This window comes from Poecilia formosa, unplaced genomic scaffold, assembly GCF_000485575.1.
Source record: "Poecilia formosa unplaced genomic scaffold, Poecilia_formosa-5.1.2 Scaffold141, whole genome shotgun sequence".
Lineage (NCBI taxonomy): Eukaryota > Metazoa > Chordata > Actinopteri > Cyprinodontiformes > Poeciliidae > Poecilia > Poecilia formosa.
The window spans coordinates 910,240-930,157 of NW_006800080.1; the positions used below are offsets into that span (position 1 = coordinate 910,240).

At 38.3% G+C, this 19,918-nt stretch overlaps 1 protein-coding gene across 1 annotated transcript in view; it reads left to right on the forward strand.

Annotated features, from left to right (window-relative positions):
* The window catches only part of kcnj5 (potassium inwardly rectifying channel subfamily J member 5), a 26,382-nt gene extending 7,311 nt beyond the window's left edge, over positions 1-19,071 (forward strand). Inside the window, exons 2-4 of the mRNA XM_007562756.2 lie at positions 8,446-8,525; positions 11,043-11,916; positions 17,836-19,071. Of these exons, the coding sequence (XP_007562818.1) occupies positions 8,463-8,525; positions 11,043-11,916; positions 17,836-18,206 (1,308 nt within the window). The 5' untranslated portion in view covers positions 8,446-8,462 and the 3' untranslated portion in view covers positions 18,207-19,071. The remainder of the gene's footprint in view (positions 1-8,445; positions 8,526-11,042; positions 11,917-17,835) is intronic.
* Positions 19,072-19,918: the final 847 nt, after the last annotated feature.

A 19,918-nucleotide genomic window follows, 5' to 3' on the forward strand; every position in this document is an offset into this window, starting at 1 on the left:
TTTTTTAATCTAAAAGGAATATAACTATTTCTTAATGAGTGAGGGACTGAATGTAGTGTGAAGCCTTTTGGAGTCCTATAAATTTGACAAGGCACTATGCAAGTACATTTACCATTTACCCTAATTAAAATATCTGGCAACTCCTGCATAGCCCATATGCAGGGAAATAAGGAAATACAACCACTTGTCATGATACGTGCCCAAAATGTAGCTCTGTAATGTTCTCTCTTTGTGATGTCTAATTCATCTACAATGCATTGTGATGAAGTTCCTTGCTGCCATGATTGACTTCAGATGTCTCACTAACTGATAATTATTGCTTCATGTATGAAGCAACCGCTTATGTCCTCTGGTTCTAGATGCACCAGTACATGCAATCAAACGACTGACATAGCCACTGACACGCAAATTATGTCCAAATCAGAAGATTACGGCCTCTTGAGATGGTGTTTAAATCTCTTTGAGCCTTTTACATCTTTAAGCTCATTACTAGCCTGGCCATCCTGTAATTTTGCTTGTCTTGTCTGGGCTTTCTCCCACTGACAAGGATTCCTCCCGTAGAATTTCTGCTGAACCAATGGGCGAGCAGAAGGAGACGTTATGAATGATGACAAATTTCTGTGCCGTTTTAGAGTGGTAGTCTGCCTGCACTTTTAGCAATGGCAGCGGACAACGTGAACAAAGCTGTTCAGTCCGTGTTGCCCATGCTCTCTAGCATTAACATTTGGCTTGGCACTTCTCTCTTTGCACTGGAGGATGGTTGTTTACAGCGCAAGCTTCGCAGTGTCAAACTGGGACATTACATACGTCACAGGCAAACGTTTGCAATTGGATACATTTTAAAACTTGAACCAACAAACTCCACGCTTCCAGGAAGCCATTGTTTCCCAAAGCTGAGAGCCCAGACCCTCTGTACAAAGCAACTAACATAGAACAACGGGCTGATTTTTACAAGCCAGCTTATCATCCTCACTTCAGTGGAAAATGTGCTGCATTACTCAGCTGGAAAATACAGCACCCTGAAATTGTTCAACACATAAGTGACAGGTCCTAATCTAATTTCATTCTCAGATGATATGTGCTGACTATCGGAAGGAGGGGGAGGATGCTCAATGGGACAAGTATGGAAACACAACAACGCAATGAGAATTTTAATAGGGATCAATTGACCTCTGGGTCCCCCAGTATTCAGTGTGTACCACCTGACTCAGCAGCTCCATCCTGTCAGATTTAAACCAAGCCTCCCTGTTCTACGGTTCTCACTTGTCCTTTTACCCTTTGCAACAAGAATCATTGGATTTAGCAACTACAAAACTACACTTTAAATGAGATTAAATCCAGCGCAACTTCTGTGCATTTCAACCTCGACAAGGTGAAATGCAGTTTGCGGGAGCATGTGCACCAACCGAGTTTCACACATTTCAAGTCTTTTTTATCTCCATGTCGTCTCTCACACTACAGGTCAGCGTGGTTGAAGAGGGTGCTATTTGGCTCCTGTAGGTGTTGGAGTTTTAATAATTTTCCTCCCACTTAAGCAGTGATGTAAAATAATCCTTATCTTAAAAGAAGGGCTTTTGCAAGCTGCGGTGCCTAGCCCCACTGATGTATGAAAATACTGTAAGGAGAGAGAGAGAGAGAGATGAAACAGGGAAGAGTGAGGAAGATACATGTCAGTGTGTGGATGAGAAAGAGGAGAGACATAGAGGTATCATTAGGGAGATTGTTTTTTCACTGTGATTCGAGCTTCTTGATGCAGTGTCATGTCATTCAGAAGGTCACCCCATGAGAAGGACACACCACACACACTCAGCTCACTATCAGGCATAATAGGAAAATGGTTTAGTGATGTAAGTGTGAGTGCGTGCATGTGGATCTGTGGGTGCGTGAGAATTTGATTGTGTGTTTGTAGGGCCAAGAGCCACACTAGCTGGGGATGAATTTAGTCTTTTGACCAAGCGACCTCATAGTGTCATAAGTGAGCAGAGATAGCCGAGGAAATATTCATAGCAGGTCTGGTAACAATGGCTCAAGGGGAGGCATGGAGGAAGGGAAGAGTAAGAAAGTTTCATTGCTTCCATGAACATGAAGAACAGAGAAGCTATAATGACCCCAATACTGTCGGTAGCTATCACACAGAGTGGCTGTGCAGATACAAATTGAGTCACAGAAGTCTTTCTAGTGAACATACAGTAAAAGAAATAAAATAAAATAAATAAATACTGAAGAACTTTTTTCACAATCTTTAATATTACCACAGTGCAACTGCCATTTGGAAGTGTGGATTGTTTTTTTTTTTTTTTTTACAAGGAGTTGTGTTAAATACTTATGAGTATTCTACATCTCACCCTCATCAGATTAGCTTATTGACAGAGAGCCAAGCAAATATAAAGGCCACTCAGAAGGCAGCCATGAGTAAAATGAGCTTTCATAATCTGAAACAAGTCTGACTTCAAACATCAGCAGTATCGAATTCGATATTTAAAGTTGCACAACATTACTGGCAACATCGAGGCCCCATTACTATCTTGACAGCAGTAGGGGTTTTGCATTCTTTGAATTTCAGAAAATGATACATTAAAATGTAATCTAATGTAAGATGGAATTTTTCTTACCATGAAAGCAAAGAAACATGGAGTAGGATGGTCTTGTCACACATTAGCAAAATTTAACATTTTGACCTCCATGTAAAATGCTATTTTGTGCAAAACTGATGATGCATATTACAAGGAGAATGAAGAACATCTCCACAGTGAAACATGAACATATTGCTGTGGGGAATGCTTTTCTTCAGCAGGGGCTGGGTCAGAGTAAAACAGAGGATACAAGGAGCTAAATACAGGATGGATCTCAGAAAACCTGTTTGAAAGTGCGGAAGACTTGAGACTGGCACAGATTTTACCCTTCCATTTAGAAAAAATGCTAAAAATACAGCAGAATAATAAAAAATAAAAATACATGTACTTTTCAGGTTTTTATTTCTAAAAGCAATTGTGCTCTTCTATATTGGTCTGTTATGTAAAATCTAAACAAAAATAAATTGAACAGTCCTTATATTACAGTTAATTAATTTTGATTTAAAACTAGAGAACATTATGTTTAAAGAAAAATAAAATAAAATACAGCATCAACTATGTCCAATTATGCTGATAAAGCAAGTATAATAACCAATGAATGTGCTTCCTAGTGTTTATTAGTGTTGTCATAATTAGAAAAATAAATAAAACAAAATTAGCTGGGTTAATTATAAAACAGCTCACTGAGCATTGGAGTTTTGCCAATGTAAAGAATGTAAATGACCAAGACAGCATTACAGACCCCAGGGAAAAATCATAGCACTTGTCAATGGTCAGACGGAAGAAAAGGTTTTCTGCTGAAGCGTGCTGTTCTCTGTTCAGATGATGGCTTTACAGTGCGCTGCGTCAGCAAATAAGGAAGAAATATGTAGTGAAGTTATCCCTCAAGAAACAAGTTCTGCGATTTGCTTGTACCCACTGGCTTTGAGCACAATGAGTGCTTTTGTTATCAGGATACGAACACAATTCAGCTAAAGCATCCTGTCACTCGTCTGGTAACAAGATAAATGCTTGTTACCCTCTTAAAGGGTGGAGATAAAACATCCCATCTGGTATCTCTATACGAACACCTCTCATTTGGGCTTGTCGAGTGTATCTCAAACAGACACAGCAATTGCAGCCTTGTTGAAAACACACATCAGTCGGGAAGTTGACAAATCCCCCAGAGAGCTATATTTAATTCGTGAGAAGATGTAAAACGAGCCTAATTCAGTGACCTCGCAACCCCCGGCGATGTATTCAGGGAGGGTTTTATGACAGCTTCTCGTGTGTCCCACGTCTCTGCTGTCCGCCTGTCCCTCTGTCTGTCCCTGCCCTGCTCGGATGCTTGTCACGTCGCTTTGCCCTTTGCTTTGGACCATCAATGTCAACACTACATTCCTGTGTGGAGCTCAGCTGTGACGCGTTTTCTCCCACCTCTGCAAGCTTTTGCATTCACTCTCCTTGCCTGTCGGTGATCAAATAGAATAACATCAAAGAAACATGACAGAGAAATGTCAGAAGTTGTTGAGGTCAGGACGCGGCCGCGAAAGTATCCATTTGCTTACTTCATCACAAGGTTGCATGCATCCATCTGGTTGGTTGGTAAATTTGCGAGATGATTTTAACACAGAGTCCAGGAGCTCTCTAAATTAATCACCTCTTGCGGGGCTCCGGAGGTGTTCAGATGCTAAAATTAGGGTTTTATCTGACACCTTCAGACACACACACTCATACCTCCTCACTTTATATTAGTTTCATTTATAAAAAAAAAAAAAAGTCACATGAATGAGATGACCCTTTTTACTTCTGCTGTTACACATGAAAGGTGTCTAAAAATACACTTTAAGAAAAGCAAAATAGAAAAGAGAAACAATCCCACTACAGAGTAAATTGTCAGCACATCATCTCATCGCTCCATCGGAGCTAAAAACAACCACAAAGACAATATCCAGACTCATGATTTCATGCAACTCTAAATGTAAAGCACCTTTATTCTCAGCGAGAGAGATGATTCATATTTACGTCCACAGTGGTTGCTGTCGCCGAGTTGAGAAACATACAGGAGCCGAGTGAGAGGTGTGCAGAGACTTGTGCGTCTGTATCTGTGCATGTGTGCACATGTACTTGAAAGGGACTTACAAGGCTGCCAATGAGGAGCCTGTGCTTTGGGAATATTACATCATTAAAAACAGTGCAGCTGAGCCTGCCTCATCATCCCAGCAAATTAGCCAGCAGTGGATGCCAGGTCATCTCCCATGTGATGCAATACTTGGGTTATGCAGAGTACCGTGATATGATGGTCATAACGAGCTTAAATTTGGATGTCTTTGGTTCATTATTTTCATGTTGTGTGGGTGTTTTGCTACAAAGATTTTGAGGTAAATCCTTTTTTTATTTCTCTCTCTCTCTCTCCCTTGTGAGGTTAGGATTTGGTAACAAAAGTCCTAACCGTGTCTAATGAGACATCCAAACACTAGAAGGATAATTCCAGAGCTTGTTAGGGAACTAGTGCATTCTAAACGTAGGCAAGTACAGCAAATTGTCAGTGATTATTTTGACATTTTCAGTGTAAACATTTTGTAACTTACGTGTGAAGCTCATTAACCAGACCAGCAGCATAGCACACTTCGGTAATTGTGCTGTCAGGGTAGAGGGGCATTATGAAGAATATGTTTGAGCTACTATTTTCTATCACTGTGGATTCATTCATCTCCCATGTGCCATTTAACCGTCAAGTTGTTGATGGTTAAGGGTAATTTTATTTCTAGTGAAATGACTGCCTCAACTAAGCAAAAAAAATAAATAAATAAAAAATCTCTGCCTAAATACTCTGTTTTTCATATAACTTCATAGACCTACTATTTGGCAACAAAGCATTTGACATTAAAATGTTTTGTATGAAGTTAAAGTGAACAGAGGAATAGTGCATAACTCCAGTGAGTGTGACAAAGGAGTGTAGCAGTTGAGAATCAGTACATGCAGAGATTAAGTTAAAATTTGGTGTTTATCCCAAATGAGGTGACCAAGATAATCATCAATAACCTGAAACCTAGCATACCTGTGTTCTGTCAACAGAGGTTCTCATAGATATTCTAATCTAGCTAACAATTGTAGTTTGTTCGCTAATTCTAGCTAACAAACTCAGTATTCCTTTATAAGAGCATGTTTAAATTGGGACACAATATTCTCAGGGAGATTGTTAAATCTGTGCATAAGGAGGCTAAAATCATTGGACTTCAGAGGACATTGTTGCAGATCCTCAGCTCCTCTGTCCTCCAGTTTCATGATGGTGATTGAGAACACAGCACTTACTAATTGTTTTGATAAATACAGATTATGTCTGTGGTTAATGGCATTTCAAGAATCAAAAACGAATCCATCTGTAAACTTTGTCAAAACCATTTTATGCCAAGGCAACTTGTTTTCATAAAAGTATTTTCACTTTCTTTTGAAATTATGCCAAACCTTTGGCCATGTAGATATGCCCCTCCCCCCCCCTCCCCGTAACTTGCTAATACAGACATAACTCATCTTTGGACAGATATTTAAGAGTAGGTGGCTTAGTTTATTCTTTTTTTTTTTTAACTGTAAATTTGGTGCATAAATGGCACATCCAGTTGATTGTGCTATTCGAGCAGGGATAAACACACATAGTTCTCAAACTCAGTTTTTGTTTGAGAATAAAAACCGAGGCATTGCTGGTTATAGAGATCTGAGAGGTGGAGCTCAAGAAAGGTTAGGTATGTGATGGTGGGTGGCAATTTCCCAGCCCACATGCAGAGTCACCCCAGAGATATCAGTGGTAAGTTTTAGTCACAAACAAAAAAGAATGGGCAACAGTTGGGGTCTCTCTGGACAAGTTGGGGTCATCCAGAGGGAAGTTATTGTAGGAATCGTGAACAGAGAGGCTGTATGCAAGCGTTGGGAGGGGCAATCAGGTTCTGGTGTGAGAAAGCATGCACTGTGGTCGTATGATGGTAGAGCGCTTGTTGCTGGATAGACAGGCTAGGAGCTGAGGGCATCAAAGCTTCTGTGGATCGTTCAACAGGAGAATCTTGAGATGGATGGCAGGGGAACATAATTAAACCTCTGGAGCATGAAGACTGCATGACTCAAGAATCATACACTCTCACAAAAAGAAAAAAAAAGAAAAAAAGACATGCGGTCACATGAAGTTTCTGGAGATTTAAAGTCTACCATCAAGGTTAATCATCCAGCAAGGAGTGAAGGTCCTCCAGCTCCTATATTCACCAGAGTCCTGATGAGGTGACTAACCCCAGGTGTGCAGGCCAGCAGAGCCAGCAGAGCTCTCCAGCAAAGATCCTCTCTAAAAGGCTACACCCGCACAGTATCGATGCTCAATTACAATTTTTTTGCTGAAATCCTTTTTTTTTTTTTTTTTTTTTATGTGGTCGTTCAACACTGCTAATTAAGCCCGACCACAACAAGACTTCAGTGTGAACGGTTTGTGTCCCCAAAGTGGCCCAGCATGAGCAGCAGAAAAACATTGATGTCAGACACCAGCTCACTGTTTGGTAACAGTGAGCTGGTGTCTGACATCAGCAGCCGTTTAAGGACCAATTTTAAAGTTTATTCAGCAATGGAAGCCATCAGTATTGTCAGAGGATTATAACAACAAAAAAAGATAATAGAAGGAAAGCAAAGCTAATAACGATGGCTTTTTGTGAAGCATCAACTGCAATTTCTGTTTCTGTTTGTATGTATAATCAGAGCCAGGAGTGATCTGATTGTTATGTGATGCATAATATCATAGTCATAATTTTTACCATTGTTTATGTCCTCATTTTAATGCATCTGGCTTCTTCTGGTGCAGAATTATGACACATGTCTCATATCAATGACAGATAAGCAGAGTAGATTGCAACATGGCAGAAACTTTGAAAACAATCAGATATGTATTCAAATTAATACTGCACATGGAAGTGGCACATATTGGATTTTTTTGGGGTTGGTGAAAAGATCGGAATTGGGCTGTTCTAACTGTGACGAAAAAGCCAGATATAGGTCGCATATGGGCAGAGATGGTGGATTTGGGTCACATTTGCTTGCTGTGTAAATGTAGCCAAAGTTAAGTCACACTCTCAGCAAAATGCACAGCAGAATCCTGTCAGGGTGTGTCAGAGGTGGCGTGTGTATCTCTTCTTACTCAATTAAAATAAAAATATTTTCTAAACGCTGCTGATTTCTATTTTTTTTTAACATATTTAATAGATCCAACCCTAATTATCCAATTGACTCTATAGTGACTTGGTTTTCCGCAGAAACAAGATGTAAACATGTTTAATGCCTCATAGTAAGGACACTAAAGTTTGGGACAAAAAAAAATAACCTATAAGTTATACAAACAAGTAAAATGAATATTCTGTCTTATTCATACACAATTGCAGACTGTGCCAACTTCCATTGGAGGGAGATAGAAAGATCACCCTTATACAAAATGCATTAAGGATGCCAAAGAGACAGATTTTCCTAAATTTGTCTCTTGTCTGTCCTCCAACACATTGACATTTTTTGGGTTATTTATAGTCATCAATTAATCTAATGTGTCTGGTTTTAGACTGTGGAGAGAATCTGGGGAGAACCCTGCAAATACAGACAAAATCTTCAAATGCCACAAAACAAAACAAAACAAACAAAAAAAATTACTCATGGAAACTAATCCCATCTTTTTGCAAGGCAACAAATGAAAAGTGTTGGCTGATAGGCAAAAAGCTCAAAGAAATAAATTCAGTCAGAAAATTCTTTGATAAGACTTAAGTTAAAATTTTTATTTTGTTTTCTGTGTCGGTTTAACTAAAATTTAACAAAAAAAATTATAAAATAGAAATGTTTCACATCTAAGGTAATTAACCTGCTCTATGTTCCACAGGTGTGCTTCAGCTGAGGATGGCAGGAGATTCCCGAGTCCTCATGGACCACAACATGGAGATAGGGGTAACCCCTGCACAGGTAAACTGCAAATCCACCATTTTTCGCTGAAAGGTTGATGTTTGCTAAACTGCAGTAAATAAGATGGGGAAGAATAAGAGGGACAGAAAACAGGCTGGCAATCTGTGCACAAGCTTAACAGTACTCAAAGTAAAATGGCTATTAAATATGCAACTGGTGTGCTGTAAAGATTTGTTTGTGTATTTGAGAAGTGCTGACAAACAAAATATAATTAAATTTCCTCAATACTCAGATCAATGCATAATTCAGTTTTGCTAGCACTGAGAATGATAAAGAAAAGACATCCAACACTTGCCTCTATAACAGATGGTGGAGTCATGCTTGTTATCTGCACTCATTCCCCAGCTGACTGGAACTTTTGGCGGCTACTCAAGCCCGACAAAAAAAGGCTCAAAAAGGAAAAGGGAAAAAAAAACAAGAAACTTCCACTTACTGCTGCCATTCTGAGGCTGCTAATTAATTTGTTTATGGACCATCAACCCCAGGTACTGACTACAAAAGGCAGTACTGGTTGAGACAGCTACTTCTATGACTCAATTAGACCATACAAGATGAAATGAATGAGCTTGTTTTCATGAGTGGTGTAAAAGAACGGCTTTCTAAGCTACAAGCTTTAAAAATTGACTACTAAAGAAGCACTTTAGATTGCAGCGTATGCTGCTTGTACGATGTCATAATACACTATATAAAAGTGTGGCAGATGTATCTTAAGGTTGGACCATTCAAGCTTAACTGATTGTCCACTGTAATATCAGCACATGCTGCCACAGCTCAAAATCTCCTGCCCCCTCCTAGGGTAAGTTTAAAAAGTTGCAAGTAGTGAACTTATTGGCCCTGAATGTATAACTTTTACCTTGTGTTCATATGCTTTAATAACATTTCATCCAAACTGATCAAGCTGCTTCAATAAGTAATCGTCTCTCAGTTCTTCACTGAATTGTTCCTTTAACAAGGATGACCTCAAATCAATATGAAGAAAATCAATACAGTACACCCACATCTGACTAAAAGTGCATAATTAAACATAGGAGAGCAGTGAAAGTTCCCCTGACACATCAGTGATACTACCTTTAATAAACCTGTCTGGCAGGCTTTAATTGTAGGCTCCGTAATCGAAGGCACTGCAAGGACATTGTAGTGCTTTTGATTCATTTCTTTGCCAGCTAAACCGAGAGTGGAAAGCTGGTAAAGGCCAGCATGAACACAACAGGATGAAAATCTCTCAATGATATCTGCATGATACTGGACAACTACAGACTGCAGGTGTCCAATTAGCAGCAAAGTATATTGAGACGACACGTCATTTAAGTGAAAATTCCACTTTGTCACAGGTCATAGGTTTGTTTGAAAGCTCCACATGGCTTTGTCTTGATGTATGTTTGTTTTTGCTTCACTTCTATATGCTTGGGTCACTCAAAAGCAAAATAAGGTCAGCCTTTGTTGAAATACATCACCGAAAGTGTGAAGCTGTAGTGCTATTTTCATTAACCCTCGTGGAAAACGACATTCAATTCGACAACAATGCGTGGATGCTAATAGAAGCAGCTTGTGTCAATGATAACATAAGGGTCTGTTGGACAAGGATGGAAAATCTGCTCAAGCTAGCGTCCCTTAGCGTGCAAAAGGAGAGAACACAAGGGACACAGAGGGAGACAGGACACAGCTGTGGAGCCAGACCGCCTTGCTGGAGCGGGGCCAGCACAGACAAAGACCCCGGTGTCCTTGTGCTCTTTTGTCCTTAGTCTCTGTTTCTGTCCAGGTCTGGTCCATATGCACACATAGACTGGCACCTGCAATGTCAGTGGCAACCAGAGCACAGGAGGCAACTTTATGATGCAGCTATTGATTGCATTGGTGTCACTGCCAGACAGCCAGGTGTAATAATAATAATAATAATAATAATAATAAATTTAATTTATAATGCACTTTTCATTAATAAAAATCTCAAAGTGCTACATGGTTCATCTAAGTGCATAATTAAACATAGGAGAGCAGTGAAAGTTCCCCTGACACATCAGTGATACTACCTTTAATAAACCTGTCTGGCAGGCTTTAATTGTATAATGTGTAATGTGTAATTGTGTTAGTTTTTCTAGTATCTCCGAGCAAATCCCATAAAGCAAGTTCACTTCTAAAAACGTTACCCCAGTGGTTCTAAAACCTTTTTTATTAGAAAAAGCACCTCAATCTGTATGCGTTTTCAGGCGTTTCATTATCTTGAGTGACATTTTTGAATTATAGACTGAAATTTGTTGTGCCATGAAAAGAACATTAGCAACATTTAATTATGTTTCCATTTTTTACTTGAAGGTTGAGATTTTAGGCAGTACAAGAACTACCCATAGCGCCTGTACTGTAGTTTGAGAACCATACACTTACAAAACATAAAGTATGTAAAGTAAATTTGTACAGGAAAAAAGTAAATGTTCAGTAAGAACTTTTTTCAAGCTGTTTGTGCATGCTTATTTTGTTTTACCCTCTGTTTTTTCTCTCTCTCTCTTTTGTTGTCCATCTTAGGTTAAGAAACTCCCGAAACATCTGCGGGAGCCTCAGATCTCAACCGAGCGAACCCACTTGATTTCAGAGCCTGTAAAAAAGCCACGACAGCGGTATGTGCAGAAGGACGGCAAGTGCAACGTTCATCACGGAAATGTGCAAGAGACCTATCGTTACCTCAGTGACTTATTTACTACTCTGGTGGATCTGCGGTGGCGCTTCAGTCTATTAATTTTTACCTTGGTTTATGTGGTCAACTGGCTTTTCTTTGGGTTTCTCTGGTGGCTTATTGCACTGGTTCGTGGAGATCTGGTGCATGGAGATGAAGAGGGCTGGACCCCCTGTGTGGAAAACCTCAACAGTTTTGTCTCAGCTTTCCTCTTCTCTATCGAGACAGAGACCACCATTGGGTATGGCTATCGCGTCATTACAGAACGATGCCCTGAAGGTATTGTGCTGCTCTTGGTGCAGGCCATCTTGGGATCCATTGTTAACGCAATTATGGTGGGGTGCATGTTTGTCAAGATTTCACAGCCAAAGAACCGCGCCGAGACCCTCATGTTCTCAACCAATGCCGTCATATCGGTGCGGGACAACAAGATGTGCCTGATGTTTCGAGTGGGGGACTTGAGGAACTCTCACATTGTGGAGGCGTCAATTAGAGCGAAGCTCATCCGCTCACAGCAGACCAAAGAGGGGGAGTTCATCCCACTCAACCAGACCGACATAAACATCGGCTTTGACACAGGGGATGATCGGTTGTTCCTGGTGTCGCCACTCATCATTTCTCACGAGATCAACGAAAAGAGCCCCTTCTGGGAAATGTCCATGGCACAAATGGAGAAAGAGGAATTCGAAATCGTCGTTATCCTTGAGGGCATGGTTGAAGCCACAGGTATGAAGAAGGAAACAAATGAGAAAGTAGAATTGGAGGATATGCCAAGAATGAATAATATATTTTTTTTGCAAAGATAAAAAGTATGAAGTGACTTTAATAATGGATGGATGAGTAGATGGAGAGGAAATAAAGGTGTTCAACGGGTTTAATGTTGTAATTTATGAAATGACAAAAGGCTAATTGACTTTTCTTGGAGCATCAAAAACATTAAGACATTTAGTTCCGTAACATTAAAGTTGTAATGAGGATATGGTATTTCATAAGCTGATGACTGCTCTTCATTCAAAAGGGTTCCATGTAATTTTCTTAAATGGGACGTAACACTAAAACCTACAAAAGCATTTTAAGTGTTTCCTTGTGCTCTCAGCAGCCCTCATCCCCATTATTGCTACTTAAAGGTTTTGTCTTTGATTTTGTTTATTTCAAAATGAATAAAGTGTAGCTACCCACACTACAGGTTTTTGTTATGGGTAAATTCTGAGGTTCTGGCTGGTTACATTTACAAGACACGTATAACCGGAGCTGCTGCTGTGAGTAGTCAGAGGACAAGAATCCATAGTTAAATAGTCAGAATGTTGAAAAACAATCCCAGTAAAAAAAATTAAAATAAACTAAACTGTATTTCTACACCAACAAGGATAATAAAGTTCTATTGACAGAAGATCTGGCATAAAATTCCAGTTAATGACCTAAAGAGAGAATCTACAGGAAGAATTGTTGTTGATATTCTGTAACATAGCAATGTGCTTTGAATGTTGTCATTTTTAATGATTTGTGTTTCAGTTGCTCTCTCCCACTTGGACATCTGTCTAAACACAGAATGCACAAGCCGTCCATTTGATTTTCTTTTGTGTTATTCAAATTTCTAGGGTGCATTGAACACAATGCCAGGATATGTCAAGTTTTCAGCTCATAGCTCTGCAAAAAAAATACCTTTGTTCTTAGATATCCAACTAAAAACTGAAAACACATATGTTTTTGCAACATTCTTCTTTTGTTTGTCTTTTGAAGGATTCTTAGGTCAGTGCAAAGATAGTGAGAAAATAAAACATTTCTCTGAAAGATAGTTTAGTACAAGAAAATATAATTTATGTATAGGTAATAAAAAATGCTGAAGCCTTCGTAAAAAAAAACTATAAAAGCTCTTCAGAATGTCAGCCCCTCATTCTGCTCTTTGCTTTGTGCAGAGGGTCTGGATGCTTACTGGAAATTGCTTATAATGTAAATCACCACCTCCCAACGCAAAGAGAATTGCCGAGAAACAACATAGTTCCAACTTTAATTTCTTAATATTTGAATTATGGCCAATACAATTTGAATGGCCTCTACTGCCATTACAAAACTACAACCACAGGCAGACTACAGTTCAAAAATGGCGAAGAAAATGACATCATACTTGTTGAAATTCATTCTGAGAACTCAAGCTAATTGGGAAACGGTTCCAAGAGACATTTTTGTAGATCATAAAATGCTACATGTGTTCCAAATTTCATAATACTCAATCGAAGCATGACTTGGAGTTCATCAGGTACTGTAGAGGAATTAGGCCCTGTCCACTGAATATTTGCATAAATATGTTGAAATTGCACATATACCATGCAGATCGCATGGTATATGTGTAAATTAAAGCTAAAATTATGACTACAGTGTGACATCTGCCTTCACTATTCCGCCAAGCCATGCCGCCCAGTGAAAAGTCTCTGTTTTGGATAACGGGCGAGATCGACTGTGCCCCATATGACTCAAGCTCAAGTGAGGAGGTAAATGGGACCAGCAAGGGACCTTTCCAAGTGAAAAATGTGACTTAGATATTTTCAGGATCATACATGTCAAGTTTTTGACTTGAGAATATGGGAAATGTCGCCGGTGCTATTGTTGTTGGACACCCCATACAACATCAACATAGTTCAGATCTTCTATGCCAAGGATCTTGTGGCAAGAATGCAAAGTCTGAGGTCTGGTCTCTTTGTTCTCTGTAATATTTTGACTGAATGATGTCCGCCTTTCTTTTCTTGCTATCTCATGCCGCTGAGTACTTGACTCAGGCAAGCTCTCACCTTTCATTTTACTGTGACATCACGCTGAGGTCATGCTATCACTGTCCTTGACTGCAAGGCAACAGACAAACATGAATTTCTAAATACCAAATTTCCCATTGTTATATGTTATATTTAGAGCATGTGCCATAAAAATTTAAACTTGGTGAAGAGTTTTCCATCACAACCATTTTGTTATAGAGTTGTTAAAGTATTAGACCTTCACCTGACCCAAATACGTACACTCATTCCTAAACTGCCCTTGGGTATGAGTGTGTGCATGCTGGGTTGTCTGTTTTGCTCTGTGAAGGACTATTGAGGACTATTCAGGTTGCACGTAAACACCCATTTAGACCTTCTTTAACCCTTGTGTGATCTTAACATTATGTTTACTCCCCTTTTCTTACAGGTCAAAAATGACCCACCCTGCCAAAACCCTAAAATAAAGCAAATTAATTGAATTTTAGATCCAAAATCTATTTTGCATGATAAAACAATCTGTCATTTGTCATTTCAACTCAGTTTAATTAATGTTTTTTTTGCTACATTATACAAAAAGATGATTGACAGTATTACACTCTTTTTTTCTTTCTACCACAGTGTCATAGCAGTTTTCTTTTACATAGTAAAGGTTTATTATTGTAATTAGATAAATGTGAACCTATTACTTCTGAATTATTGAAAGGGGGAAAAAGTCAACAATTTTGAACTTTTTTGTAAATTCTTTAATGTTTTTTTAGGAAGTGAATTATAAAAATACCTCTTGTAAGAACAAAAAAATGTTGCTTGATTTTGTGAACAATTTTCAACATCAACTCTTCTGTCGATGTTGACAACTTCAGCATCTTATGTTGAATAACATAAGACGGTGAACATCCTGCAAAATATTATGAGATGTTCGACATAAGAAGAAGAACATCTTCTGCTCAACATAAGGTGTTGAACTTAGGAGGAAGAGCATCCCCATGAGATGAAGATGCTTTCATATTGAACATATTCAACATAAGTCAAAGAACATCCTACGCTTAATCCCACGTTAAACATAAGATGAACACCTCATGTCGAACACCAAATGTTCAACACAAGATGTTCAAGAAAACCTTCAGAGCATGAAGATGTTCTTCACCATGTGAAGACGCTCCTACATTGAACATCTTCAGCACAATAATTTGTTCAACGTATGATGTCCAACATCTTATGCTAAACTGCCCTTGGGTAGTTTAGCATAATGTGCAAACATACAACGTAGCACCTGTTGGGCAGTGAAACATCTACTCATGACTTCAGCAAAGAACCAACTAGTGGTACTCAGATTCATCATACTTTCATATCTTCTATTCCTAATTTGTTTTTTTTTTATGTCTGAGATTGTTTTCTGTTGTGTTTGGTAACTTGATATGAGGGGTTGGCTGCAGATTGAGAGTGTCGGTGCAGATAAAATGCAAGTTCAATTCCTACATCAATCCAGTTTCTTTGATATGTGTGCGTCCATGTGTGTGTGTGTGGGGGGGGAGGATGGTGTGTGTGTGTGTAGATATTAGAGAGTGTTTGTGTGTGGCCTTTGACAATCTGTTTTTGGTGTTTAAATGGTTTTCTAATTCATGGGTCCAAAATGACCCATAAGACGATCCCTAGTGGTGTACAGCCTACATGGAAATATAGACAAAAACAAAGTATCACTTTTTCTAATGATGGGGTTTTAGGAAATTTAGGAAAAGTCATACAATTTCAAGTTAGACAAAGATTGTTTAGGGCATTTTTCCTACAGCTAAAGATGCTAATGGGTCACTTTTGAGCTAATGGGTCACTTTTGAGCTAATGGGTCACTTTTGACCGGCAAGACACACAAGGGTTAAGTGAATGAAGTTGACAACAACTACTAAGCACAAACACACTTTTGCGGTGGCAATAGTGATTTGTTCTCACTGTACATAATGTCAGTTAACAATGACATTAAATATTTTAATGTCATTGGTCTCAATTAAATATTTTCACTACCATGTTTGCTTCCATCTAAGGAAGATGGTAGTCTATGAGGTAAAAATGAAAGAGAATAAACTTTCAAAATCCTGCTACAATAATGAAGCAAAAATGTTTTACACAACAACGTTATAAAATGAATGTACTCTTTAAAGTTTATTTTAAATCTGGAAATTGACTAAAATAAATTGGTGCAAAAAATATTGTTATACAATTGCAGGCATTTGTTTTTTTTATTTTTAATAGAATATGAAAAAGATCCCATCAATCAAACTCCATGAATCTCACACTAACAATTTCCCTTTTGGTCTTCAGGGTTTGCAAAAACAACTTTGCTATCTGCCGACCATTTATTTCACTAACACATTTTTGCAGCAAATGTTTGCATTTAGAGAGTAAACATTTTTTTTTCTTTATTTCATAGTAAAACATTCCTTTCTTACATATTTTATTGTGTTGCTGCTATATTCCTCTTCATTTTATTAAATCAAATGAAAAACAATGCATCTCCACAATTGATTCACAGATCTCAAGTGCAGCAGTGTATCTCATCCAGTGTGTTTTATTATTTTAACAAGCCAGACACGGTGCAGCATTTGTTTAACAGAAAACAGAGTCACCTGTAGGGTTGATGAAAGACGTTGTTTGACTGCAGCGCAACTAACAGTACGTTCTGAAAAATATGTGATGAGTCTGCAGTTTGTTGTAGAAGTACAATGATCTGCCAGAGGCCAAGTTATGTGCTATATGTGTTGCCGGCAACAGTTTTTTTGTTTTCATTATTTGATGCTTCCAAACCTGAGATGGAGGGTTTAGGTTTTTGTCCATAGTAAAATTATTTATACAGAAAATAAGACTTTTTTTTTAAGACATTTCTCAGAATTCATAAAACATCCATGCTATTGTTGCGAAAACAAGAGGCTCTTTTCTTTTTTTTTTTTTTGTAAGTTAGAATATTTTGCCATCTTTTCATGGAAGAGAACACATTGAGAAGAGACAAAAAACTACGTTTTCAAAAAGTATTTTACTGAATTATAACTGTAATGTAATGTATTAATCCCAAAAACGTTGCCTATTTTATTATTTGCTTATTAACTCTGTGCTACAATCTGATCTTAATTGTTTCAGCATTGTGAATTCATTACGTGTGAATTCTATTGCAATTAGTTTTCTTTTGGGAACTATATCATTTGAAATCACATTAGGTTTTGCTTTGTAGGAAAATACATTACTGAATCCTTCATATCCTGTAACCAATAGTTGTTAAAAACAAGTTCCAGTGTACTGTATTTTTAATATTACTTGGACAAATGATGACATACAGGCCTCTACGTATGCAAAGCTGGCATGTCCTGATAGAAGTGAAGCTGTCACCATAGAAAAAGGTAATTCCACAAAGTATTGACTCGTGGAGGTTGAATACAATTAGACAGCACAGTTGTTATATTTCGCTCTTGCAGTCTGAATTAGACACCGACGTGTCTCAAAATGCTGTAGAAAATATCTCCGTTTATCAGACATCCTTTTTTAGTTACCTCACTAATACTGAAAACAGCTAACTTTAAGATTTATTTACACATGTAATGTGTAGTTCATTGTATGGTGCATTCACTGATTGGAACTATATTGGAATTATATTTTTTGAATTGAGCGATCAAATCTGAAAATAAAATCCTCTGGAGCTCTGCATAAAAATTATGAATAAATACATACAAGTTTCTTGATGGAGCTTAACATGTGGGACCCCCTTTAACTCACCTAAGTTGCACTTAGGTGTGAGTCTGTACATGCATAATTGTTGGCAATAGCTACTAGTTCTCCGTGGCCTTGCAAGGATTAAGGGTGGAAAATTATAATATGTGCGTGCGAATACATTCATTCCTGTCCATATCTGTTGCAGGAATGACATGTCAGGCTCGGAGTTCCTACCTGGATACGGAGGTGTTATGGGGCTACCGCTTCACACCTGTTTTATCTTTGGAAAAGGGCTTCTATGAAGTAGACTACAACAACTTCCATGACGTCTATGAGACCAACACTCCCGTCTGCAGCGCCAAGGAGCTGGCCACCAAGCTTCGGGACGAACCACTTTTGCCTCAGCTCCCGCTTCTAAGCCCCGAACCTACAACGCAAACTTTTGACCCCCTGGACTGCCTGTCAGAGTTGAATCCACTAAGTCAGGATGAAAAGATGGAGGAAAGAGATTCAGGTGACAGGGGAGAGAACAATGGCTCAGCTGCTGCTCTCGAGGAGCCTCCAATCGCTGATTGACTTCCTGACTGCAGCGTTACATCAGCCAAGAAGTCCAGCAAAGACTGGAGCAGACGATGCTTCTTTTAATCAATGGCCATTTATTTACTCTGCAGTAATTTGAGACAACAGACTGTCTCCAGATTCCGACACATGCAATATTTCTCCATAAGAGCATCAATCTATGGCATAGATTGGTTTTGTAGACAAAATATATTACTCATACAGAGGCACACATTTAAAATAACTATAACTACTCTTAGAGTTTGGGGGGTTTTTATAACCACAAGGATCACCAAACTGTTATTTCACATGAGTTCAAGTTTGATGGTTTAAAGCAAACTAAAGCTGGAAGCCCTGAAAGCACACCATGAGTTTATTGTGGATGCACCAATATTCTCATTTTAAGATGTTGTAAGTCTGCATTTTTTTAAGCTTCCAGTCACTCCCATTGAGAGAACCTGTCTAAACAGTCACTTTAAAAAGCTCAAATGTCTGAGAGCAGCTTGCATGTGATAATAAAATCTTGCTTGTATTTATTTTATTTTAAAATAAGAGACATTTTTTTTGTTTCCTGTTTCTGTCAGTATTAATACAACATCTCTGCCACATAAAGGTAAAGACATAGAGCTTCTAGTTTGCAAAAGAAGAGCTTGGAAGCCACTGAAATGCTACACCTATTGGCAAGCATAGCGCAATTCTGTGTTTCTTTGTTTGACTCTTTTGTCATCGCTCTGCTGTCCTAAATACAGTTGCAGTGCGTTTCTGTGTGTAACGTCTTTGAACCACTGGGAGAGCTGACCCAAAAGAATCTTTATCGTACCTCATTTGGTATGCATCGTCTGAGTTTTAAAGGAACTATTATAACAACAACAACAACAAAAAATGCTGACAAATGCTATATATGCTACTAACTTTACTCTTCTGTCAAGTATTTGGTTTGGTAAAGAGTTTATTCTAATTGCCATAGTAACCCAATAAATCCCTAAATTCAAGCCACTTTTTTAGGACAAAAAAAAAGCACAATTTCATGTAAGGGGATTAAACACTGACTCAACAAACCACAGAGCTGCTGCTGCTGGCTGGTGCCTGTCATTCCTACTTAGAAATGGCATTTAGAATGTTTCAAAAAAGAGAAATATTTATGCCCATCTTCAGTTTGAAAGGTTTCTAAGTTTTATACACAGTGCAGTATATTAATATTTCAAATGTTTCACAAGCAAATTAAAATACTGTATGATTCCTCTTAGATATATTATGCTTATAAATCATGTATAAATATATGTTTCTGCCATGCAAAAAAAAAAAAAAAGAAAAAATTTAAAAAGTGCCCAAATACTATGAAAAAGTGTTTTAACATTTATTGATTTTATGGACAACTCATTGTTTGATTTCTTTTTTTTTTTTCTTTTTTTTTTTTAAATAAGTTTTTGTCTTGTGACTGGACTTGTAAACATGTTGGTTAAATGTCCTTTTTTTCTGGTTTTTACTTGTTATGTCACACCAAAATTAACATGTCAACTATTGCTCAGGTCAGAAGTTTGCATACACTCATGTTCATGAATGTCATTTTAGTTATTCTGAATGGCCTGTAATTCCTGCGACAGACTGGCGACCTGTCCAGGGTGTACCCCGCTTCTCGCCCGGAACGTTAGCTAGAGATAGGTACCAGCACCTCCTGACCCCAGTAAGGGACAAGGGTGTAAAGAAAATGGATGGATGGATGGATGGAT